This window comes from Spermophilus citellus (assembly GCF_964194105.1).
Source record: "Spermophilus citellus genome assembly, chromosome: 12".
Lineage (NCBI taxonomy): Eukaryota > Metazoa > Chordata > Mammalia > Rodentia > Sciuridae > Spermophilus > Spermophilus citellus.
Genome location: NC_138198.1, coordinates 4033153 through 4058801, shown reverse-complemented (window position 1 = coordinate 4058801; position 25649 = coordinate 4033153). Strand labels below are relative to the sequence as shown.

The 25649-nt window shown below is 44.1% G+C and overlaps 1 protein-coding gene across 2 annotated transcripts in view; it reads right to left on the bottom strand.

The window, feature by feature from the left end:
- SHC3 (SHC adaptor protein 3) overlaps positions 1–25649 on the bottom strand; it is a 176425-nt gene that overhangs the window by 54864 nt on the left and 95912 nt on the right. For both annotated transcript variants that reach the window (XM_081263309.1, XM_081263310.1), the window contains exons 6-7: positions 23093–23144; positions 780–906 (exon numbers count right to left, since the gene is read on the bottom strand). In XM_081263309.1, coding sequence (XP_081119435.1) covers positions 780–906; positions 23093–23144 — 179 coding nt within the window. The remainder of the gene's footprint in view (positions 1–779; positions 907–23092; positions 23145–25649) is intronic.

Here is a 25649-nt window from a genome sequence, read left to right as displayed (position 1 = left end):
GCCCAGAGTGAAGTTTTGCACCTATTGGAGAAACTGTGAATGCGCCACTATAAATTTTCGTTATGCATGTCGATCCAGGACAGGGTGAAGGGCAGAATACTGAATGACCCATATGCCTTGTATTATGGCTTTTAATGCATTATGCTGCATGGAAGATTCTTCTGTCCCAAAGAAGCCCAAGAGTAGATGCTGACCACCATTTACAGTGAGCTCAGTATCTCCTAAGTGCTGTTGACAGTCACTGTTTCACGGAACACTGAAGCCAATCTCTCTATTTTACAGATGAAGCTCCTAGACTCAGAGAGTTCAAGGAACTTGCCCCAGGCCACACAGCAGACAAAGGACTCCAAAGGACAATAAAGGTCACAAAGGACAATAAAGCAGAAAGGAAGCTGGCAGCCAGCAGGTGCTCCTTGCAGCAGGATGCTGGCTAATTGTAATAACGAGGACAATGGGACGTTTAGGATCTGTGATTGCACAGACCTAAGGAGGTGACATATGGAAAAATCACATGGTTGCACAAGAAACAGAACAAAATATCACAATGAAGTTGCTTTTTGGTAACCTTGGTTACTATCACTATAGTTTCAAGAAAATATTTTCTACACATTCGAAGCATCACCCATATGTTGCCTTCCATCTGTGACTTCCCGTGCCCGAGCCCAGCAAGAGCAGGTGTTTCTGAGCCCAGGAAGCCCTGGGATGAACTGGGTGTGACCAGAGCATGGCTTGGGGACAGAGAGAGGGGTTTCAGCAAGTGGCGTGGCAGCACTACTCACCGGTCCTGGAGAGCAGGAATCTTGGAAGGACACTGCAGGTATTGCTTAAACCGGAGTTCAAAGGCTTGGCCAATGGAGCCGATGACGTCTTGGGCCAGTCCATCACAGCATTCCAGAATGTGACAAGCTGAGAGAGAAGGAGACACAGACAATTAGAGACGGATGCGGGAGCTCCCCAGCTCCTCAACCAAGAGCTCCTTCTGGGGGTCAGAGAGAAAAGGAGGTGTCTTCTTGCTTCATAATCCGTCTCAGCAGAAATAACTACATCATCATCTCTGGGGAAATCCCACAGCTATGGTGGTAGGCATTCATTTTTTTTTTTTTAAGAACCCGCTGTCTACAAAATTATAGGTTCTATTTTTAAAGAAAGGACTTTTAAGTCCAAATTGGTGGTGCTTCAATATCTTTAGAGTCTTCAAACCATCAATTCTAACCTTGTTAGGGAAACAGCATTTGGAAGGAGACCTCAGCTCAGCCTAGAGCCTGATCTTGCACCAACGGAGTCCCATGAAGTGCCCATGGGCTTTGAGCAGTGGATTTAAACTGAGAGCTGTCAAATGAACTTGGAGACAGTGGTTCCGTGACTTTTCAGTGGGAGTACAATGTAGACCACAAAAGGCAGTCGCTGGAAATAGTAGGAAGCACAACCTCTTGGAATGGTGGTAAAGAGGTATCAGCCAGTGTGCCCGTCCCCGTAACGTGCAAGCCACGTCCCACACAGAACCGGGACTGGATTTTCAGGCAGATTCTCAGGAAGGCAGCTTTTGAGGAAGAAGAGATAAAAGTTAGGGAGCTGGTGGGCCAGAACAGTGCCCAGAGGCGGGGGGAGCGGCCTGAGAGGGCTTTCAATGGTTCGAGGGCAGGTACCAGCAGGACAGCCTCCGCACCAGGACAGTGTGTCCTGATGTGAGACCTCCAGACACGGCGGACCTGTCACCAGGAGCAACGTGCTAAACTAAATGACCAAGGCCATTGTTTGCCCTGAGCTCCTGCACGCGTCCCAACAGACCAGACCACACCAACACGGAGTCCCTCTTGACAACTGCCCCATTACCATACGGAAACTTGGAGGAAGCGGACGGATCCCAAAATAGACCGGTTTCTCCAGAAAACAGGAGCCAGTGTCATAAGAAATGCCCTCTGCTTTAGCCCTTACCTTCCCACCGCCCCAAAAAAGTTAAAAAATAAGTGACCTGATCTTGACCCATCAGGCTGTTTTTTTAATTGTTCTGTCTCCTTGTTCCCACTTTACAAAACCCACCGTTCTGCTTGGCCCTGTGGGAGCTCTCTGTTTTTAGAAGGAGAGTTCCCCAATTCATGAATCACAAATAAATGAGATCTGTGACTAAATGTGTTGTAATTTTGTCTTTTGACAAGCACCACACACAGCCTTGCTACAAATGGGATAAAGGAATTCTCCTGCAGAAAAGTGACAGATGCCTATCAACGCTCCGTCTCTCTCTTGCCAACAGCCACCACGTATTGCCAAGGAGGCTTCCTCCAGAAGCCCATGGATCCCCCAGCAAGGAGCTTGGTAGTTATTCCCAAGGGGTGGCAGTGACTAGGGAGACATGGAACTGCACCCACCTTGCAAGAGAAACCAGGACACGCCAGAAAGAAGCCTCGTGTAGACCGGAAGGGGGCAGAGACCCCCACCATCTCCACGCGCATCTGCCCAGAGCCAGCCAGATACTGGCAGTTCACCCACAAGACAGCCCTGGACCCAGACTATACGTGGACACAGGGAACAGTATTTGGGGGGAAGAATTCGGGCGAGCACACCATGGCTTTGGATTGCAGTGTAACCCAACAGACAGATAGAGCAGTCCTATTTTAGCGACAGGCAAAGAATTCATGTAAAAAGGTGTAGGTGTGCTAGATACCGTTTATATGTTGATTCGTGATATTATCGGATTTTATTGTGGGTATTATTATTAAGCATAGTCCTGGATAGTCACAAAGCAAGCCCGTATTAAGCAAGGATCACGGTGGCACAAGCCACCGATGAATACAAATGGAAGCCTCATGCTCAAGCTCAAAAGGAAGTGGAGGTTCAGACTTGAAGAAGCAAAATCCAGCATGACATGGTTCCCCCCAACCTATCTGCGGGCTTCCAGCCACACTTACTGGCCCCTACTGTTCCGCATCAGCACCAGCCAACAGAATTGTCTGGAACTTTAGAGAACCATAGAATAAGAGAGGAAAGGGGTCAGAAAATAGAGTCTTTTTTTTTTTTTTTTTTTAAGGAGAGAAGCCACAGCTAACATTTGAAATGGAGAAGAGAGAATGAGGCTTGTTCAGGGCTGTTCATTCACATCTCACCTCGACTAAACTCCTACACACCCAGAAACATGAAGGCTGTAAAGGGTGTGCTGTCACGTAAGGCCAGGCAGCCTGGAGCAGTGCCAGGGCCTAGGTACCAGTGCCCTCGCAGGGTGAGGACCAGGCCCTGCCAGTCTAAGTGACAGAGGGTGGCACAGCCTACAGACAGCGGGCCGGCACATGAGCTCACTATCACCATCACTATTCACAGGAATTAAATCAGGACTCGGTCCTGGGACCTGGCATGGCCCCCAATGAATGGAGAAAACAACATCATCCGCTGCTTGGTCTGAGGATTCCTTTTGTAAAGTGGCCTGGATGTGTCCCAGAAGCTCACTCCACACACCCCAAATGAACCCTGGACGCCATCTTGGGAGCCTGGTATCTTCTCTGAGAGCTTTGCCGGTCTTTAGCCAGAAGCCACATCCAAGAGGATCTGGCATGAACATCAAAAGATGAGTCCCCCCAAAAGGTGGCCATCAGACCTGGGTAGCAGTGTTGGGCATGAGGACATGGCAGCCAAAGGCACAGTTCCCCAGCAAGGAGGATGATGAGAGAGACCCGGAGCCATGTGCCCAGAATGAAGAGGTGAAATGATGGAGAAGGGAGAAACATGGGTCAGAGAACCAGCAAGATGGAAGCATGGTCCACTCCGTCACTTCTGGGGAACTGGTCCTTTTGATGGCATTGACAGCCAGCAGGAGTGTCGTTTACTTACTGGTGGAGCTCACTGGCCAACATGAGTCTCTTTTTTTATTTCTGTGAATGTCAATGGTTAGAAAATTTATCTTTCCATCTTTGAGGCACTTTTTAAAACAATTTTTAATTTGGAGGAGTTGATTTCTTATCTTTTCTGATTATCATTTTTACTTTGAAATTGACACCTACAAAGTGTCCAAACTGGAAGTCAATCTTACCAGCTTTGCTATTTCTTTCCTGTTTGCCTAAGCTCTTATTTTCATTATAACCCTTGACTTATGGTTTCTCTCTGAGAAGTTTAGTTCAGTTAAAAAAATTAGTTAATAGTTTGATATAATCCCATTTGCCAGATCTTATTTTTTGTTAACTATGCTTTTGAGTTCTGACCCCAAAATATCCTTGCCCAGACCAATGTCATGAAACATTTCTCCTATTTTCTTCTAAAAGTTTCATAGTTTGGGGTCTTACAATTATGTCTTTAAGCCATTTTAGTTGAGAGAGACAGCATCTAGTTGTATTCTTCTGCGTGTGGATACCCAGATTTTCCAATGACAACTTTTGAATAGACTATCCTTTTTCCCCAGCATGTGTTTTTGGTACCTTTATGGATAATCCACTAGCTGTGAATGCATGGATTTATTTCTGGGATTTCTACCCTGTTCCATGAGTCTGTGTGTCTGTATTATGCTCAAACTCTGCTTTCTTAGTGCAACTTTGCAGCATAATTTGAAGTCAGGTAGTGGGCTGCTTTGTTCTTTTTGCTTAAGATTGCTTTGGTTATTCAGGGTCTTTTGTGATTCCATACAAATTTTAGGATTGCTCTTTTTTACTTCTGTAAATTTCATTGGTATTTTGATAAGGATTGCATGAAATCTATAGACTTAATTTTTAAACAGTTGATCTCTTGGGCTGGGGATGTGGCTCAAGCGGTAGCGCACTCGCCTGGCATGCGCAGGGCGCTGGGTTCGATCCTCAGCACCACATAAAATTAAAAAGATGTTGTGTCCACCGAAAACTGAAAAATAAATATTAAAAAAAATCCTCTCTCTCTCTCACTCTCTCTCTCTTCTCTCTCTCTCTTAAAAAAAATTAAACAATTGATCTCATGGGAGCAGAGAGTAGAACGGTAGATATCACAAGAGGGTGTTCGGGTAGAGGAGGGATGAAGAGATGTTGGATAAAGGATATATAATTACAGTGAGAAAGGAGAATAAATTTCCAGAGACCAATTGTACAGCAAGATGACTATAGTTAATAACAAAATATTGTATTATTGAAAATGTAAAAAAGAAAACGGTTGCTATCAAAAAAGTAAAACTATGTGAGGGTAATGCGTTGGTTAATTAGCTAGATTTAACCATTCCATAATAAATATCTATAGTCTTCCCTCAGAATATGTGGGGCATTGATTCCAGGATCTCCTGAGGATACTAAAATCTGAGGATGTCAATTCCCCATACAAAATGGCATATATTTGCACACAACCTACACACATTCTCCCTATGCTTCGAAATCACGTTGAGATGACTTAAAGTAGCTAATACAATGTAAATGCTATGCAAATAGTTGTTATATTCTATTTTTATGTGTACTATTTTTACTGTTGTATTGTTATTCTAAATATTTTCGATCTGCAAATCCAAAGATGTAGAGTCCATGGATACAGAAGGCCTAGTGGACTTCAGTGTTAGGGTACAACGGGATAGAATCACACAGTGTTATCCACTGATTTAAAAAGTCAGAACAAAAATGTTTTCAACCTAGTTAATGCAAGGTTTGAGTCCATTTCCTGAAGCCACTTAACTCGAGTTCTTCAGCCCGACGGGGGGGGGGGGGGGGGGGGGGGGGGGGGCCCTCCAGCTCTCTCTGCTCCCTGCATGGCCGTGCCCTGAGATGCTATCCTCCTCTCACGATGCTCTGCCTCACCTTGGACCCACAACAATGGATTCAGCCCACCATGGACCAAACCTCTGAGTCTATGAGCCAAAATAAACTTTCCTCCTCTAAGTTGTTCTTGTCAGGACTTGTGGTCCCAGCAATGAAAAGCTGACTAAAATATCCTGCTAAACAGTAGTTACTCTCTCTTCCTTTCATTGGGCTGATAGCTCCCCACTTACATAGAGCATCAAAGTCCAATGGATTCTCACCAGAGCAAAGGAGATTCCTCAAACTCTAGCAGGTTTATCAGCCAACCCTAGTCTGTTCATTTTATGTATTCATATGCCACTCATTGTTCAAAGTTTTTGATCCAAGATAGGTAAAAAATTTAAAAATTAAGCTAGCATGTTAGTAGTCACTTAACATGTGTCCGAGCACCAGAGGACCAGATTAAAACTATAAGGAGATAGCATTTACACCCATCAGGCTGGCAGGAATTTAAAAGTCTGAAAGTGTCAATTGTTAAACCAAAGGAGCCCTTCTCTGTCACTTGTGGGATAATAGTTTCAGAAAAGCTGAGGATGAACAAAGACATGGTAATTCGGCCTTAGAGGTATGCATATCCTAGGAAAATTCTTGCATTGGAGCACAAAATGGTGTGTCCAAAGTAGTTACTGAAGATGTCATTCAATAAACATTTACCAAGCATCTAGCATGCTCTAGACCCTGCCCTAGGATCTGGGGATGGAGCAAGAAACAACACAGAGTTCCTGTTCTAATTAAGATGATATGTCTGAAGAAGTACAATCCATCAACAAATATACGAAAAAATGTTCAACATCACTAGCAATTAGAGAAATGCAAATCAAAACTACTTTAAGATTTCATCTCACCCTAGTCAGAATGGCAATTATCAAGAATATAGGCAACAATAAATGTTGGCGAGGATGTAGGGGAAAAGGCACACACATACACTGCTGGTGGGACTACAAATTGGTGCAACCACTCTGGAAAGCAGTATGGAGATTCCTCAGAAAACTGGGAATGGAACCACCATTTGACCCAGTTATCCTACACCTCTGTTTATACCCAAAGGACTTAAAAATTAGCATACCACAGGAATGCAGCCACATCAATGCTTATAGCAGCTCAATTCACAATAGCTAAGCTATGAAGCTGACCTAGGTACCCTTCGGCAAATGAATGGATAAAGAAAATGTGGTATATATACACAATGGCATATTATGCAACCTTAAAGAAGAATGAAATTATGGTATTTGCAGGTAAATGGATGGAGCTGGAGAATATCATGTTAAGTGAAATAAGCCAAACCCAGAAAACCAAAGGCCAAATGTTTTCTCTGATAAGTGGATGTGGATCCATAATGGGGGACAGGGGCAGTAGGGAAGAATGGAGGAACTTTGGATTGGGCAGAGGGGAGTGACAGGAGGGGAGGAGGTGTGGGGGGGGGGAGGATGGTGGAATGAGATGGACATTATTACTCTGTATACATGTATAACTGCACAACCAGTGTGACTCTGCACCATGTACAGCCAGAGGAAGGAGAAGTTGTGCTCCGTTTGTGTACAGTGTGTCAGCGTGCACTCTGCTGTCATGTACAGTCATTAGGACAATTTTTAAGAAATTAAAAGAAGAAAAAAAAAAGATCATGTGTCTTATAAGAGACAAAAGAAGAGAAGACACGGACACAGATGAGAAGGGATGAGGTGAAAGTGGAGGCAGAGATCAGAGCAATGGGGCCACAGGAAAGGAATGTTGGTAGCTATCCAAAACTGCAAGGGTCAAGAAAGCCTCCACTAGGGCCTTTGGAGAAAACGAGGGCGTGCTGACCCCTGATGTCAGACTCCTGGACTCCAGAAGGTTGAGAGAATAAATTTCTTTGTTTGATGCCATCTACTCTGTAGTCATTTGCTATACTCACAAGGAACTAATACCACCATGGAGAAAAGGTGAAATAAAGGGGGATTCTGGTATCAGTTAAATGCACAAGATGATCAGAGGAGGTGACATTGGAGAGGACATAAGAAGGAAGCCAGGAAGGAAGCATGGGAAGGCTGGTATGGGAAGGTCCTAGGTACTGGGTCTAATAAGTACAAAGGCCCTGGGGCAGCAGCCTGCCGGTCATGTCCAAGGATGATCCCACAGTTGGTGCAGCGGCCGCGGTGGGAGAGGAGATCAGAGTCAGCAGGATGAATTAGGCAGGCTGATGTCTTGTTGGCAGGTGGCAGGAATAGACAAGGCAGAGAAGTGGGAGCCAGGAAGAGATCATTGCTAAGAAGACAAGCAGGTGGTCTGGGGGGGGGGGGGGGTAGCGTTCCTGGGCATTTTTCCCCCACTGAACCCACAGCTGAAAACTTGAATATACCCACAAGGGAGTACCCCAAACCATCACCAGAGGGTCCACTTGGTATTCCAATGATAGGCGCTTCAACTACCTGGGCCATCAGTACAGAGCAATTATTAGGGGTTGTTCTTACTAAGGACACGGGAGAACAGGGATTGTCAGGGTCTCCATATTGCATGTCCCCCAAAAGCTCATCTGTGAGACCAGGGAAAGAACAGAGAGAAATGACTCGATGGTGAGAGGCGGCACCTGATCCCTGTGTCAATCCCCTGAGCTGGATTACCTGGGGGGTGACCGTAGGCAGGTAGGGTGCGGCTGGAGGAGGAGGCTCACTGGGGGTGTGCCTTCAGGGTTTATATGTTGTCCCTGGTGAGCGGATCCCTTTCTCTCTCTTTTTCTGTTTCCTGGTGGCCCTGTCCTGCTGCGATGGAGGACCAGAGCTATGGAGGCAGCCTTCTGTGGATTGAGGCCTTTGAAACCGTGAGCCCCAATTAAATGCTTCCTGGTCTCTGTTGTTGTACTCAGGTCCTCTGGTTACAGCAACCAATGTTGGACTTGGGTCTGTCCGCAGCCCAGGGGTGGGGGTGGGGTGGCGAGGCCCGGGGTTTGCGGGAGAGTCTTGGGAGTGCTGGGCCAGGGCTGGTGACAGGGCTCTCAGTGTTTGGGACAACAAACACCTTTATCAGTGTCTGAGGGTGTTCAAGGCCTGGCTTGGCCTGAGGCCGGCGGGAGGTCCCCACAGCGGGCCGGTCACACAGGGCTCAAGGCACTCTGACTTTCAATCAGGCTGCCGCAAGAAAGTTGGGGTGGGGGGACCCAGAACCACCAGGGAAAAGACCAGTGGCAGCAGGGGTGGGGGTGGGTCAGGAACCCCCAGGAGGACGTCACAGGTTGGGCCTGCCATTCCTGAGTGGGAGGCCCTGGGACAGACTCCTGAGTGACACAAGGAGCAGGCTGGCCGTGCGTGAGCCCAGCTTCCCGGGTGGGAAAGGTGGACTTGGGAACAGAGCACAGCAGTAAGATTGGGGACCTGGCTCTGTTGGTAAAAAGCACTGCTCCCAAGAGCCCCGCATGGGGAACGATCTCAGCACCAGTAGTTGGGGAGATGAACCCTCAGCCACACTGTCACTAGGAAAAACATTGAACCTCCTGGGCAAACTGAAGGAAAAAATAAGAGAGTAAGCCATTGCATGCACCCATTACTCAGATGAGGCTTTGTTTCTAGGAAAAGGAATAATTAGAGGCAAAAACAATAGTTTTTTCCACCAATGGGGTTTTTCATTTTGTTTGCAGTGTTGGGGGTTGAACCCACAGGTACCCACCACTCAGCGGCACCCACAGTCCTTATTTTATTTTGAGGCAGTGTATTGCTTACTCACCTACACTGCCAACTTGTGATCCTTCTGCTCAGCCTCCCGGGGAGCTGGGGTTAGGGGTATGCACCACGGTGCCCGGTGATGAGTTCTTATTATGTAAAGCCTTTCTGAAAAAAATCACCTCTTAGGGCCTACTGCCTTCCAGGGTCAAAATAAACAGATCCCTTTCACTGAAATGATTGCTGGGCTTATTGCTGGGCTTGGTGGTGCACACCTGTAATCCCAGCAGCTTGGGAGGCTGAGACAGGAGGATTGAGAGTTCAAAGCCAGCCTCAGCAATGGTGAGGTGCTAAGCAACTCAGCGAGACCCTGTCTCTAAATAAAATATAAAATAGGGTAGGGATGTGGCTCAGTGGTCGAGTTCAATCCCTGGTACTTAAAAAAAAAGAAAAAAAACACCAAGATAACCACCTATTACTAAAGGCCAGAATAAGGGAGTCTGGCTACCTGTGGTAGTGTATCCCATTCCGCATCTCTCCCACTGTTAGGAAAATCTTGGGTGAAGAGCGCAGGATGTCTCAGGAACTTTTAAGGTTGAATATGTCAGTTTTTCTCCTACTAAGGCAGCATCACCTAAGTCTCAGATATGACTTGTCATGTGTCACTCCAGGGAGTACCAGAAGGGGCCTAATCAGGGTGCCATTGTGACTAAAAATTGCATGAATCACTTGCCCCTTGTGGACAGCTGTATGTCCAACTGGAGCATCATTTTGTAGTTGCTTGTGACCCAAACAGTCACTTAGAACTAATATGTACATATATATGGTTGCAGGACATGGGAGTCACTGGATAGTAATGAGAGTCCTCAAGTGATATTTACCCCAAGAAACTGAAATGAAGACATTGAAGAGAAATCTGTACTTGGCTATTCACAGTAGCCAAGAAATGGAATCAGCCCAAGAGACCCATGACAGATGAGTGGATAAAGAAAATGTAACCGATAAAACATGATGGAAAACTAGGCAGCCATAAAAAAAGAGTAAATCTTGTCATTTGCAGCAATATGGATAAACCTGGAGGGCACTATATTAAGTGAAACAAGCAGGCACAGAAAGATAATTCTGCCTGTTCTCAGTTATGTGTAGAATCTAAAAATGCTGATCTCAGCAATAGAGTAGAATGCTAGTTATACAGGCTGGGAAGGGTGTGGAGGAGGAGACGACGAGGAAAGATTGGTCAACAGGTACAAAATAAGGAATAAATTCTGTCGTGCTATTGCCCAATAGGGTGAGTACAGTGAACAATAAACTATGTATTTCAAATAACTGAGAGAACTTCTAATATCCTCATCATAGGGAAAAGGAAATGATAAATGTCAGTGATAAACAGAAATGCTAATTACTCTGATTTGATCATTACCCATGGTATAGGAGTATGCAAAACCTCCCACTGTACCTCATGAATATGTATAATAGTTATGTGTCAATTAAAAATCAAGTAAAACTTTAAAACATAAATTTTAGAAAAGAACACGGTTCATTAGAACCCAACAAAGCCAAATCTGTTGGGAGTTTCATCTCTCCTCTGCGCATGTCACTGCCTGAGCCCCCCATTGGTCCTGGTTTTCAACTCCCCCTCACCAACCTCCGGGGGACCCTTACCTCCTGGAGATCTGGATGGTGGTTGTTCCCGTGGGACTTGGTGACTAGGAAGAGAGACCCTTTCCCCTTCCACCAGATTAACTGTAGTAACTGGGGAGTCTCGATACCAGGGAAATAACTATGAATGCTCATTAGAAATACTTCTAGATGAAGAGGGTGAAAAAAATGGTAGAAAAGTCATAGAACAGGCATCTGCTTTATGCTTTAAATATAAACCTTGCTGCTCGGCCATTGGTGGCTTATTTTAAAACTGACATTTCCCCTTCTCTTCTCCCACTCCCTGTCCCTAACCTCGGAAGCAGCAAGATTACCATTCTTCCTGGACTCGGCCTAGTTGTCTGTCCTGCTCGCTGACCTCTCGGAGGAAGGAATCCAGACTTGGGAGCTGAGGCTCTAGGATGCAGGTGTGCCCCCTCAAGGCTACTGCCTGGATCCCAACTAGGACTCCTCACAGGGGCATCTGGAGTTTAGCCCCCTGTCCCCCCAACACCATCCCCAGTAGTTAGAATCACAGCCCCAGGGCAGGAGTTCCTGTGTGTTCTCATTTGCTAACAAATCAACAAAACTTCTATTTCCTTTCTCTGAGAACCTTGCCCCTGTGGTTGGATGGGCCACGGAGACGAAATCAAGCTTCTGGGATCCATAGCAGCCGGCCCACACGGGAGGCTCCCTGAGATACAAGAGTCCTGTGCAGTGGCTCCAGGAGACAGGGAAACAGGAAAGTGGGGAATTCAACTCAGGAGTCAGTGAGGCCCAGGAATAATGGTCTCTTAGAGAAATCGACTCCCTCAGTGCCAGGCCTGTGGCTGCTGCATGGGGCCGGGGAGGCTCCCCCCGAGACAATCCTAAAGATTTGAAGAAATGCAGACTTCCCTGCGGGCGCAGGTGTGCAGCCCGGCAGGAAGGAGATTAAATACAGGCTGGCTGAAGGGCAGACCCATGCCTCCCAGTGCCTCCCTCTGGATTCTAAGTGAGACTGTGGCAGGAACCGGCTGGGAGCTCCAGACGGAGCAGGGTGACAGCAGGACCTTTGAAAAGGGAGGTTTAGATGGACGCCAGCCCACGCACACCAGCTGCCGTCTGGCACAGCTCACACTGTCCAGTCAAGCGGCGGGATTCGTCACAGGACATTCAGAGCCACCTCAAATGCCCCTGGAGAAGGGCGGGGCACGATTCCTGCAACTGTGGGGACAGAACATTTCCCAAAGGACACAAAATTGCCCTCCCAGCAGGGAAAGATCTGGAAGCAGGGCTGTGGTCACTCAGGTCATTGCCTGAAACTGCCCTAAGAGCTTTTCTGTGCCCAGGAACTGGGCAGCCCTGGGAGCAGAAGCCTGGGCCAGAGAGGCCAGGGTCGCACCTCCGGACCAGAGACACGCAGGTCATCAGTCAAGACCCTGGGGCCTACCATTGCCTCCCAGTGTCTGGCGTGATCCCCCCCTGGAAGGCCCAGCAAGAGACCCCTCCATGTCACGTCCTGTGCAGGGAGTCATTTCAGGTTCTTTAATGTCAGCTTTTCCGTTTAACCACTGTTGTCTTCTGTGTTGACTTGACAGATTCCCTCCTGGCTGGTATCCCATTCATTGATCTGGTTTTATGTTGTTTCTTTAAATGTGTGTAAGGATGGCCTTAGGCCTAAGCCTAAGCAACCCCATTTTAAAACACCAGTTTGAAACCTGCAGTCTCACCAGGCATGACTAACCTGGCCCTCCAGTATGGCCCTCAGGCACAGACAAGTCACTCCTCCCCACCCTGGTAAACTCAGTGTGAATCCTCCGGCTTGGGCAAACCTCAATATAGAAGAAGAAACATGAGAAAACAGAAAAAAATGCACTGCAAAAAGTTCGTAACTCCCCAATAACTGAATTCACATGTATTAAAGTAGATGAAATCTCCAAGTACTTTAAAAATTAGTTGTTAAAATGATTAACGAATTTAAAAAGATCTAAGGAATAAATTAAGGGAGGAATAAAACAGGATCTGAATGAGCCTTTCTCTAAGAAGACAGATTCCTTAAAAAAAAACAAAACAAAACAAAAAACCAGAAATCTTGGGAATGAAAGGTACAATAAGTCAAATAAAAAACTCAATTTTCATTTCTAAAATATTTTATCAAGGAAAACACAGAATCTCAGCTTGAGGACAAGGTGTCCTTTGGGAACTTTCAGAGGGCATTAAAGACAAAAATAATAAAACTTTTCTGGTTTAGATCTGAGCTCAAAAAGCTCATGTGTGAGACAGCAAGAATTTTCAGAAGTGAAATGATTAGATTATAAGAGGTGTGACCTAATTGTGGATTTTCCCACCCATATGGATTAACTGGTTGGGAACTACTGGCAGGTAGGATGGGGCTGGAGGAGGTAGGTCACTGGGGTGTGCCTTAGGAGTTTATATGTTGTCCTTGGCGAGTGGACCTCCCCTCTCTCTGTTTTCCGGTTGCTCGGTCTCGGGCTGCTTCCTTCTGCCACATCTTTCCATCATAGTGTTCTGCATCGCCTTGGGCCCAGAGCTATGGAGTTTGCCGACCAAAGACTGAACCTCTGAAATTATGAGCCAAAATCAACTTTTCTTTCTCTAAATTCTTCTTGTCAGTTCTTTTGGTCATAGAAGCACAGAGCTGACTAAAACAGAAACTAGGACCAGAATGTATAAGAACTCTGGAGCAACATTAAATGACCAAACGACACTCACTGGCAGAGAGGAAGCAGTAGAAATACAGGCTATTATCATTGACATCATATTCAGTGAAATAACAGAATATTTCCTAAACTTTGAATGAGTCGTACATCAATACGCTGGAAGCATTTGGAATCCTAAGTAGAGAAGACACATGACACATTATAATTACAATGATAAAAATCCAGAAAAAGGAAGAATGTCAGAGGATACAAGAGAGATGGCCAGGTCATATTTTAAGGAAAATTACTCAGATTAACAGCAGATTTCTCTGAAGAAACCCTGAAATCCAGGAGGATTTGGACTGATGTATTTTGAGTCCCAAAAGAAAAAGATTGCCAACCAAGATTGCTATAATCCAGCAAAGCAATCCTTCAGAATCAAAGAAGAAATAAAAACCTTCCAAGGTAAACATAAAGTAAAGAAATTCATGACTTCTTAGCCAGCATACTTAAAGGAATTCTACACACCAAGAGAGCTCAGGAAAGAATAAATCTCATTAGAAGAATAGATAAGCAAATGAGAATTAGCACTGAAGCAAACACTGAAAAGAAATAAAAATCACAGGACAAAATACATTATCTCTCTACAATAACACTGTGTGTAAATAATTTCAGTTCTTCAGTTAAAAGAAGAACTGTCAGATTTCATTAAAAAAATAAAAATGAGACCCAACTGTATGTTGTCTGCAAGAAACACATCTCGCCGATAGACATCCACAGGCTTAAAGTATAAGAAGGAAAAACGAAGATCTATGCAAATAAAGCCTGAAAGCAAGCAGGAGTAGCTGCTCAATCTGTCAAAATGGACTTCACACCAAAATTAGTTAGAAGAGACAAAGAAGGTCAGCACACACTGGTAAAGGGAACAATCCAACAAGAAGACATAATGATAGTCAATATTTATGCCCCACACATAAGGTGCACCTGATTGTATAAAACAAATGCTGTTTACCAAAAAGGCTCAGGCAAATCCCAGTATAATAAAACAGTCATTTCAATACACCTCTCACCAATCGGTCACCCAGACATAAAATCAGCAAAATGCTACAGAAGATCATATGGATTTCACAACATCTACAGAATATTCCATCCAACAATAGGTGACTACACTTTCTTTTCAGCTGCTCATGGAACTTTATCCAAAATAGATCAATCCCATCTTGGGCCACAAAACAAGTCATCACAAATACATAAAGGGTGATAATGTTTATTGCATTTTATAACATTATAATAGAATGAAGTTAGAAATTAACAGCAAGAAAAAATATAGAAGCTATATAAAAACACATGAAGATTCAATAACTTTTGAATGATGACAGGGTCGGTCAATAAATACGATAAAATTTATAATTCTTAGAATCAAACCAAAATCTTTGATACACAGTAAAAGCAATTTTAAGAGGAAATTTTATATCTATAAATGCCTATATAAAAAATGCCCAAATAAATCACCTCACAATCTTAGAAAAACAAAAATGAACCATTCCCAAAATGAGAAGAAATATAATCCAAAACCAAAGTTAATGAAATAAAGAATAAGAATACAATGCAAAAAAAATAAATATTTGTTTTTTTAAATATGGGCAAGATTGATAAACTTCTATTCAAACTAACAGAGAAGGGTGGGTGGAGAAGAGTCAAATTAATAGATTAGAGGTGAAAGGAAATATTAAAACAGACATGACTGAATCCAGAGGATCATTAGAAACTATTTTTGAAAACTTACATTCCAATAAATTAGAAAATCTAGTAGAAATGAATAAATTTCTAGACACATATGAAATACAAAAGTTGAACCAAGAGGATATAGAAAAACTAAACACACTGATAACAAACGATAACATTAAAAACAGTAATTAGAAATCTTTCAACAAAGAAAATCTCAGGACCAGATGAGTATACAGCAGAATTCTTCCAGATCGATAAAGAAAAAATGGCAATGCTCCTCAAATTATTCTATGAAATAGAGAGGGACATTTTCAAACTCATTCTATGAAGCCAGTATCACCGCAATATCAAAACAAGGTAAGGACACTCCAAGGGAAAAAAACTATAGTCCACAAAAAATAGTAACCTTATATAGAATGAGCAGTCTAGAGAGCTAATGTATAGTACAGTGACTAGAGTTAATGACGACAGTTTGCATGATTGGAATTTCTAAGGCCGTAGATTAAGTTCTCACTATACACACATACAAAGGGGATGGGTATACTAATTTGGCTATAGTCAACTTTGGACTGTATCAAAAGATTATTGACTGTATCAATAGATTAAAGCTATGTGTGGTGGTGCACACCTGTAATCCTAGCTACTTGGAAGGCTGAGGCTACAGGTTTCAAGGCAGCGTGGGCAACCTAGTAAGACCCTGTCTCAAAATGAAATTTAGAAAGGGCTGGGGTGTAGCTCAGTGGTAGAGTGTCAGGCTTAACCTCCAGTACTGTAAAAAAATATCAATTTATATATTTTAAATATTGACAAGTCTTAGTTTAAAATTAAATATAAGAGGGGGAAAAAAGAAGAATTCCAATTTCTTGAAAAACAGTGAATCTGTTCAGGGCTATATTAATTACTTAGTCAAAGTTGAAGACTTCCATTCAGTCTTTTCACCTCGTTCTGATGCCTCATTCTCACACAAAAAAATGGAAAAATGGTGAAACATGATGGTACACATCTGTAAGTCAAGCAAATCTGGAGGCTGAGGCAGGAGAATCACAAGTTTGAGGCCAGCCAGAGCAACTGAAGAAGGCTCTTAGCAACTTAATGAAAACCTGTCTCAAAATAAAAAGGGCTGGGGATGTGACTCGGGAAAGCACCCCTGGGTTCACTCCCCAGTGCCCCCCCCAAAAAAAATGGAAATACAGGTAAGTTCTAAGTTGTTGGATTTTTTTTTTCAAGTTCTGAATAAGATCCAGAAATACTAATGACGTGAGCACAAGAGTAATATCCAAGGGCTGGGGATATGGCTCAGCTGCACAGCACTCACTACCATGTGTGAGGCTTTGGGGGTGGAGTGTGTGTGAGTGTGTGTGTGTGTGTGTGTGTGTAGGAGAGAAAGAAAGGCAATCCTTTACCTGTTTGATAGTGTTTCACATGATCTCATAGATCTTGTTCAGCAAATAGGGGTACAGTCCATCACTAACCAAAAAGGAAGAGGAAACTGTGAATCATCTTGTGATCTACATGAGTCACTCAGGATGTAGAGTCCCTAGATTACCAAAGGACAATCTCAGAGTGAGAGCTCTTTCTCAAGTCCCTAATGTACCAGTCACATCTCCAAAGCAACACTCCAGTAATGTCATGGGTGTAAAATGTCCCCTGAAAACTCATGCAGAGGTGAAATGATTAGATTATGATAGCTATAGCCGAATCAGTAGATTAATCCATTGGATGGATTAATAATTTAAAGGAAATATTGTACTTGGAGAGACCTGTAGGCAGCAAGGGTCTGGAATAAGGAGTAGGTCACGGGGGACATGACTTTTTCTCTGGTGCCTCATTCTCTTTCTGTTTCTCAGCCCTCAGCCATACCCTTCTACCATGATACTCTGCCTCACTTCAGGCCCAGAGTGATGGAGTTGACCAGTCATGGACTAAACTCTGAAACTTGGGAATCTAAAATAAATTTTTCCCTCCCCTAAATTGTTGGCTTCCCCCCCACCCCAGGTCTTTCAACCACAGTGACCAAAATCAGACTATTTTAGTCACCTTTTTCTCTCCTGTGACCAAAAGATCTGATAAGAACAATTTTAGGGGTGGAAAAGTTTATTTTGGGGCTCTCAGATGGCTGACTCCATTCTTTGGGGCCCAAGATGAGGCGGAACATCATGGTAAAAGGTGTGGTAGAGGAAAGTGGCTCAAGATATGGCACCAGGAGGCAGAGAGAGAACTAAGCTCAACAAGGACAAAGTTCAACAAGGCATGTCCCCAGTAACCCTTCAGTCACACCCTATCTGCCTAGTTACCACCCGGTAAATTCCTATCAGAGGATCAATGCACTGATTGGTTGAAGATTTTCATAACCCAATCATTACCCTCTAAGCTTTCTTGCATTTCACACATGAGCACCTCTTATCTAAACCATAACATTCTGCCCCAGAATTCATGCCCATTTCACAATGAAAAATACATTTAGTCAACTTCCAAGAGCCCTCATAGTCTTAACAGTTCTATGATTGTCCAAAAGTCCAAGTTCAAAGTCTCCACCAAGACACAAGACAAACTCTCAAAGTAAGCCCCTGTAAAAATCAAAAGAAAGTTACATACCTCCAACATATAAGGACACAGACTATCTAGTTCTGTTCCAAAATAGAGAGATATGGGCACAAAAAGAAGGGACAAGACCAAAAAGATCGAAATTCAACTCAACAAACAATTCCTACAGCTCCAGTATCTAAGTACATGGCATGATAATGTTATCACCTTAGGGTCAGTGTAGACCTGCCCTATAGCCTTGTCGGTTGCAACCCATGTGGCCTCTTTCTTGGCTTCTCTTTGCTTGATTCCTGCAGCTTTCCATGTGACTGTCATCTCTTAATCTTGGAGGTCTCCACTGCAACTTCCACTTCTCATGAGTTACCCTCTCAGGGGCTGCCTGCTGGGATTCCAGCCCTGCTGCTCTTCGCTTGGCCTCTCAGGCATTCCTCTGAAATCTCAGAGAAGCCTCCATGACCACCTATTTCCAGTGTCCTGAATTCCTGCAGAACCAGCATCAGGTGGTTGATGTCAAGGTCTTCTGCCATCTTGAGCAGTAGCCAAGCCTCCTGGGACCATGGCTGCAGTAGCCCTTATGTGCCTGGGTGTCTGAGCTCAGAGAGACAACTTCCTAGACACTCTCTGTACAAGCAGAGTGCTCCCCCTCCCTTCTATTTGCACCTTCAAGCCTGACATAGGTATGGTCTTGCAAATTTCTGAGATGCCCTCAAGCCATCTTTTCTATTATCTCTGAGTAAAATACTTCAGCATCTCTTGATTGGTTATAATCTCTTCAATCACCACAGCTTCCTAAGCTCCATTTTTACTCACAATTTTCTGGTCAAACTGCAAGTTTTTCAAATCTTTATTATTTGCTTTATGCTCTTGATTATCACAATAAACTTTGCTATAATCCCCTGAAATGCTGTGCTGCCTTGAAATTTCCTCCACCAGGTTAATTCATCTACCACCTTTAAATTCAGCTTCACAGAAAGTTTTGGGACATGGGAAACTGTAGACAATTTCTTTGTCGGAATGTAATGAGAATGGCTTCTAGTCCAATTTCCAATACCATCTTCCTTCTCTGAAACCTCATGAGCCCCCTCTTTACTGTCCATAGTCCTACTGGTTTTTGAGCTCCTTTCAGAATCACTCCTTAATCTCTGCTTACATCATTGTAAAGCTTTTCCGGCTTGTAACTGTATACTTTTCAAAATCCTCCCCCCCTGCAAATCAGCTCCAAAGGCTTCTGAACAACACGGTCAGGTTAGTCATAGTGACAACCCCACTTATCCATATCAATTTCTGTTTCAGTCAGCTTATTCATTGCTGTGATCAAAATACCTTACAAGAACAGCAGGAAGAAAAGGTTATTTTCTCATTTTTTTAAGAGAGAGAGAGAGAGAGAAAGAGAGAGAGAGAGAATTTTTAAATATTTATATTTAGTTTTCAGTGGACACCATATCTTTATTTTATTTTTTTATGTGGTGCTGAGGATCGAACCCAGCACCCCACGCATGCCAGGTGAGCACGCTACCACTTGAGCCACATCCCCAGCCAAGTTTATTTTCTTTTAAGAAAATTTAAGTTCAGTCCATGATTAGCCAACTCTATAGCTCTGGGCCCAAGGGAAGGCAGAATATGTGGCAGAAGGGTATGGCAGAGGGAAGCAACTCTGGCAACCAGGAAGCAGAGAGAACTCTGCTCATCAGGGACAAAATATGAAACCTAGTGATTCATTCCTCTAGCCACATCCTTCCTGACTACAGTTATCAACCAGTTAATCCACTGAGTAGGCTATGCCTCACAATCTAATCATTTCACCTCTGAAAATTCTTGCATTGTCTCATATATGAGTTTTTGGGGACACCTGACATCTAAGCCGTAACACCATTCCTATACACATATCTAAAAGAATTCAAGTCATAGCAGCCTAATTCACAATCATCAAGTTATATAACCAGCCTAGGTGTCTGGAACCAAATGGATGGATACAGCCAACATGGTATATATACACATGATGGAGTTTTATTCAGCCATCAAGAAGAACAAAATTACGTCACTTTCAGAAAAGTGGATGGAACTGAAGAGAATCATGTTATGTAAAATAAGCCAGACTCAAAAAGTTGAGGGTCATGTTTTCTCTCATATGCAGAAGTGGGAGAGAGTAAAGGAAAAGCAGGATCTCATGAAAATAGGAAAAAAAAAAAAAAGATCATTAGGATAGAGGAAGGAATCAGAAGCAGAGAGGAGGGAGGGCCAGGGAAGATATCGGGGATTGAAATTCATCAAATTTTATTATGTACAAGTACAAATATGTCACAACAAATCCTATAATTACTTATAATTATTATGCTCTAATTGAAAAATTTAAAATACTTCTAGAGAAGCCAAAATGACATGCAAAAATTCATAAGCAGGAATAATCATAGAAACAAACAGTAATAGCAGCAAGGGACAATAACCTATTACTGTAAGGTTTCAACAGAAGACTTGCAGAGACCTCGATGTGTCACAACTCTGGCAGGCTTGGGGCCCGAGGAACTACAATGCTTCAAGGCTCGCTGGAGCACACAATCCTACAGGTATCTGAGGAGGACTTAAGATACTTGAGAGCCTAAGTCAGAACTTCACATCTAAAACTTTTACTAATCTGATCGTTAAATTAAACCTTGGCCTAGGGGAGGAGAGACAGAAGAAGCTGGGAAAAGGCCCTTCCCCTGGCTCCCTGGGAGGAGGAAATCCTGGGTGGACACAGATGGGATGGAGGCAGATGCTCTGCAGTCAAGTTCATGGCAAGGTTGCCACAGAGATGCAGCCAGACTCCCTCTCCACCCACACTGCCTCCCGTGTGTACAAAACAGAGGCAGGACAGATCATGGTGGCTGCAAATTCCTTGATATGATGCTCCTCAAAGGGTAGGTGTGCTGGTCATCTTTTTGTCACTGTGACCGGGAGAGCTGACAAGAATCACTTAGAGAAGGAAGTTTATTTGGCTCACGGTTTCAGAGGTTCGGTGCATTGTCGGCCAAATCCATTGCTCTGGCCTTAGGTGAGGCAGAATATGGTGGCAGAGAGAGCAGTCAAGGAAAGCTGCTGGCCTCATGGCCACCAGAAAGCAGAGAGAGAGACAAAGAGGATCCAGAGGGACAGGACAGAATTCCCCAGGGCCTGCTCCCAGGGCACTACTTCCACCAGCCACGCCCCACCTGCCTGCAGTCACCACCCAGTAGCCCATTCAGATGACGACTCCATCAACTGAATGAATGCACCTACTACTTGTGACTCTTAATGATCTCATCATTTACCTCCTCCATGAGCACAGGAGATCTGGGGGGACACCTCATATCCAACCATAACAACGGGCATGGTCCTACTCTCCATGAATCTGAGCGACATGTGGTTGCTTTGAACAGAAGTACAGCAGAAATGAAGCTGCCTTTCAGAGCACTGGAAGTTTCCACTCCGGGTCTTACGGAGCCCAGAGCTGCCATGTAGGAAGCTACACTTCCTTGTCGGATGGAAGAGCCACCTGGAAAAGCCATGGGACACCACACAGCATAGAAGGACGTGGACATGAAGCTAACTTTGGACTCTCTAGATCAACATCTGAATCAGCAAAGTGGGTGGGTGTTCAACTGGTCTGGATGACAGTCCTGACTTGGATGGGTGTGCCCCTGCTCACCTGCGACAGATACTAGCCATCTGCAATCATCACTGAACAGCTGCTTCCCCTGAGAATCGGTGGACCAGAACATCATGTTGGCAAGGAAGCCATCATGGGGACCATTCTGAGGTCATCAAGACCACCCAGGTCCCTTTTCCTCTGTCCTCAACATTTCATAATTACCTCATCTCTGCTCAGAAGTGACAATTAGAAAATAGGAAGATGTCTGGATTAGAACCTGTATGACCTCATCTGTAGAAGTCCTCCTATCTGCCACCCAACCAAAATGATAGTTTTTGGTGATGGATGGTCAGGCTTGCCTGGGAGAGAACAATAGCTAAAAACTGGTTGTAAAGTCTTATTATCCTCAATCTAAAGAAATCATTCAAAGGAAAGACAACCCCCATCGATTCACTGCTTATTAACCCAGGGTTGAAAAAGACCAGGTGGAAAATAATCCTCATACACTTACACAGAAATGAGAATTTTTACAGCTAGGTTAGGTTCCGTTTTCGAGAGCCATTGACATATTAACTATTTAACCCCTTGCTCTGCAAATGCCTCTTTAGGAGGAGTCATGAGTCTTACAACATCACACCTAAGAAATAAGGCGCTTGCAGGAATCCCTAGGGAGCAGGTCTCCACACTGTGGATCAATCTACCCATATGGGTTGTCTTGAAAATATTTCTGAGATAGAGGGTTGCAGGGAGGGAGGAAAAACAGAATGCTAAGATCTCATTCATATTGAAATTTTTAAATGGGAGAGAATACACGTGTGCGGTTATGGATTTAAATAGGATGCCAAGCCAGCAGGCAAATCAGCAGTTGGTACACGGGGTAGGGTCTGGGAGGATGTGGGGGGCCAGCTGGTAGTGCAAGGAAGTGGTTTGTATTGTCATAAATACCAGTGGTGGGAGTGGCCATCGATGAGTTTTTTATTGCAGCTGTGGTATAAACACATAAGGAGCTGCCCAGCCATCAAGAGTACCACAGCACTGGTCAGCCCCACCACCCCAAGTGTGTTATCATCCAATGGGTCTTGGTATTGTAAAGGAACACCCACCCCATCCAGCCTGTGTAAGCCTAGAAGCTTAAAGTGGGATAAGGAGAGGCACCCTGAGCTTGGACACTGGGCTGTGAGCTGGGTAGGACAGTTAGAGGTAGCTCAGGTGGCTGAATCATCAGTGGGCATACACAGAGAGCTGACACTGGGCAGGAGGATCAGCAGGCATAGAGTCTTCAAAGTGTAACCAAGGATACCATCGGAACACAGGTGGGAGCTGCTAATGTGTTAAGTCAGGTGTAGCGAACCGTAGCCATCAGGATACAGGTTTGTTTTAAGCTTAGCAACGTCCAGCATCTCTTAATTCAGCCAGGTGATGCTGCTACCCTTGCAAATCTCAATTATCCTTCATAATATGATATGACACATGTTCGTTTTGGCAAAGGGAACTGAGCTAATGAGGAACATCTGGTACGAGTGTTAAGCCTGGCTATATACAAATGAGCAATGTCGTGGGTCAAGCATGGCTTACCTCTGCGATTAACAGGGTCCTTAGCTACATAGGCGACGTAGTCTGTTGTGTCCTGTTAAAGAAAAAAACAAGATGTCTGTATCACTCGTCACGGGGAGAGAACATCACAGGGATACAGTAGATCAACACAAGCTGATAAGGACGCTTCCCACCATACAAAGAATCAAACACTGCCCACACAACAGCCCAACCAAGGCAGCTTCTTGGGATGCAGATTCAGGCTCAGTATGTCCAGGCAGGGCCTGGGGGGCTGCATTTCCAGCCACCCTCCTGGTGCTGATGCTGCTGGCCCACGTTCACACTAGAGCAGCCGGGATAGAAGGCACCGCTTCTCTGCATGTTGGATCTCCTGGGAAGCTTCCAAAACTGAATCCTATTGCCCAGATAATTTGATTTAACTGGTTTGGATGTGAGCCTTGAGCATCAGGAATTTTTTTAAGTCCCTAGAAAAATATTAATGTGAACCTGAGTTGAGAACCACGACTCTCAGCAAGATCCATACCTGGGGCCCTCAAATTTGAATTAGTGTCAGAATCCCCTGTAAGTCTTGTTAGAACAGATTTCTGGGCCACACCCTGGAATTTCCCCTCTGGTGGGTCGGGGGTAAGATCCCAAAACTGAATTCCTAACAAGTTACAGCTGCCTCTGGGCCTGGGTTCATGCTTTGAGAAGTACTGGTCTGGAAGAAAACCCAAGTGGATGGATGTTCAGAGGTTGATCACAAACATCCCCTCTTGGGTGACTGAGATAAGAGAGTTCTTTTCTTCTTAGACATAAATAATAATTTTATTCCCTTAAGATATTTTAAAAATATAAGTTCTATTTAGAAGTTCAAATAAGACTTTCTTCACCTTCCTTCGCATAAAACCAATGAATAGAGAAAATGAGACTTAAAAAGTATGCTGAAGCTCACATCTGTCATCCGAGTGACTCAGGAGGCTGAGGCAAGAGGATGGTAAGTCTGAAGCCAGCCTCCGCAACTTAACAAGGCCCTAAGCAACTTAGTGAGACCCTGTCTGAAAATAAAAGTAAAAAGGGCTGGGAAGTGGCCCAGTGGTTAAGTGTCCTTGGATTCAATCCGCAGTGAAAAAAAAAAAAATACACTGAAGCACCCATGTGCTTGCTGGTTTCTAAAAACAGTAATAAAGGAGCCAATTGTTATCTTAATTCTTGAAAGCAAAAACACTTCTCTGCAAAGTTAGTATTTTCAACATAAAAAAAAAAAAAGAGAGAGCAACTGGATCATGGCACTCTATGTTTGAGGCTATTTACCAAACATTATTATTGCAAAGAGTTTCAAGGTAATTCAGCTACTCAGGAGGCTAAGGCAGGAGGATCACGACTTTAAGACCAGCCTGAGCAACACAGCAAGATTCCTCAGGGAGAGAGAGAGAGAGAGAGAGAGAGATTGGTTCAAGGTGATTGATCTGTTCTGACTGTTGTTAGCACCTGTCAGGGTTCTCTTTGGTGACCTCTTCCCCTGTCACCGTCTATGAGCAGAGGAGACATCTCCTTCTCTCTCAACAGCACTCTATCAGATCTTCACCATGTCCTCTATAACGGGATCTGGTGAAGATCTGAAGCTGCTGGCAAAACTAGAGATTGCAGCTTGAAGTCAGACTCTTCCTGGCGTCAAGAGAGTAAGGGTTGGAAGGGTCCTTGGGAAGCCGGTAAGAGCTTCTCGGCATCACACTGAGAGCCACAGAACCCGAGGGTGTGTTCTCCAGTGTCTGAGAGGCCACCAGATTTAAAGGTCACAATTTCCTATTTTCCTTTCCATGATAAGCTTAAGAACCTAATAAATACCCAAGATCACGAGGTGGCCACTGTCACCGACTTCAGCATACAGGTTCAGGCTGAGATTTGCGATTGGGTTTCCAACATTAAGGTTGACAGATTTTTAAAGAAAAAGAAAAGAACAGTCAGAGTAGATGCCTTTGCCGCACTGGAAGTTGACTTCTGTCGAATTGGGACATAATGATGCACAACTGCAGATTTTCCTTGAATAGGAGAAAGTGGTAGAAGAATTAAACCATCCTTATGCCCATGGTAGGAGGGAGACGCCAGATTCAAAACCTTCTGCACCATGACAGCCAGTCTTACAGCCATCAGGAGCACAGACTGAGTTCCAGTGAACTTTGTCCATCACAATAAAGTCACGTTACTTTGAATGCCATTGGCTTGACAGTGTTTGTTTGCATTTAATTTCCAAATTGGATTGGAGTTTAGAGTTCAATAAAAAGTATAAACAAAAGCCATCTCTTCTTGGATTCTGTACAGATTTGGGTCACATAATTAATTTGAGTCAGCATTAATGATATATTCAAGGAAATGCTTAACAAAAAAAAATCTTACCCTAATCTAAGAAACCCTACTCTGGCTCAAAGTTGGGGGAGGAAGGACAGTAAGAAGACTGATCTGTGTCTCTCAGATGGTCAATGGCTAAGCCTGGACATGGTTGTTCTGATTCTGGTATTGATCTCTTTCTGGAATAGTAGTAGAGTGTAATAGGATTCAAAACAATTGTTCTTAAAAAGTTCCAACAAAGGGGTTGCTG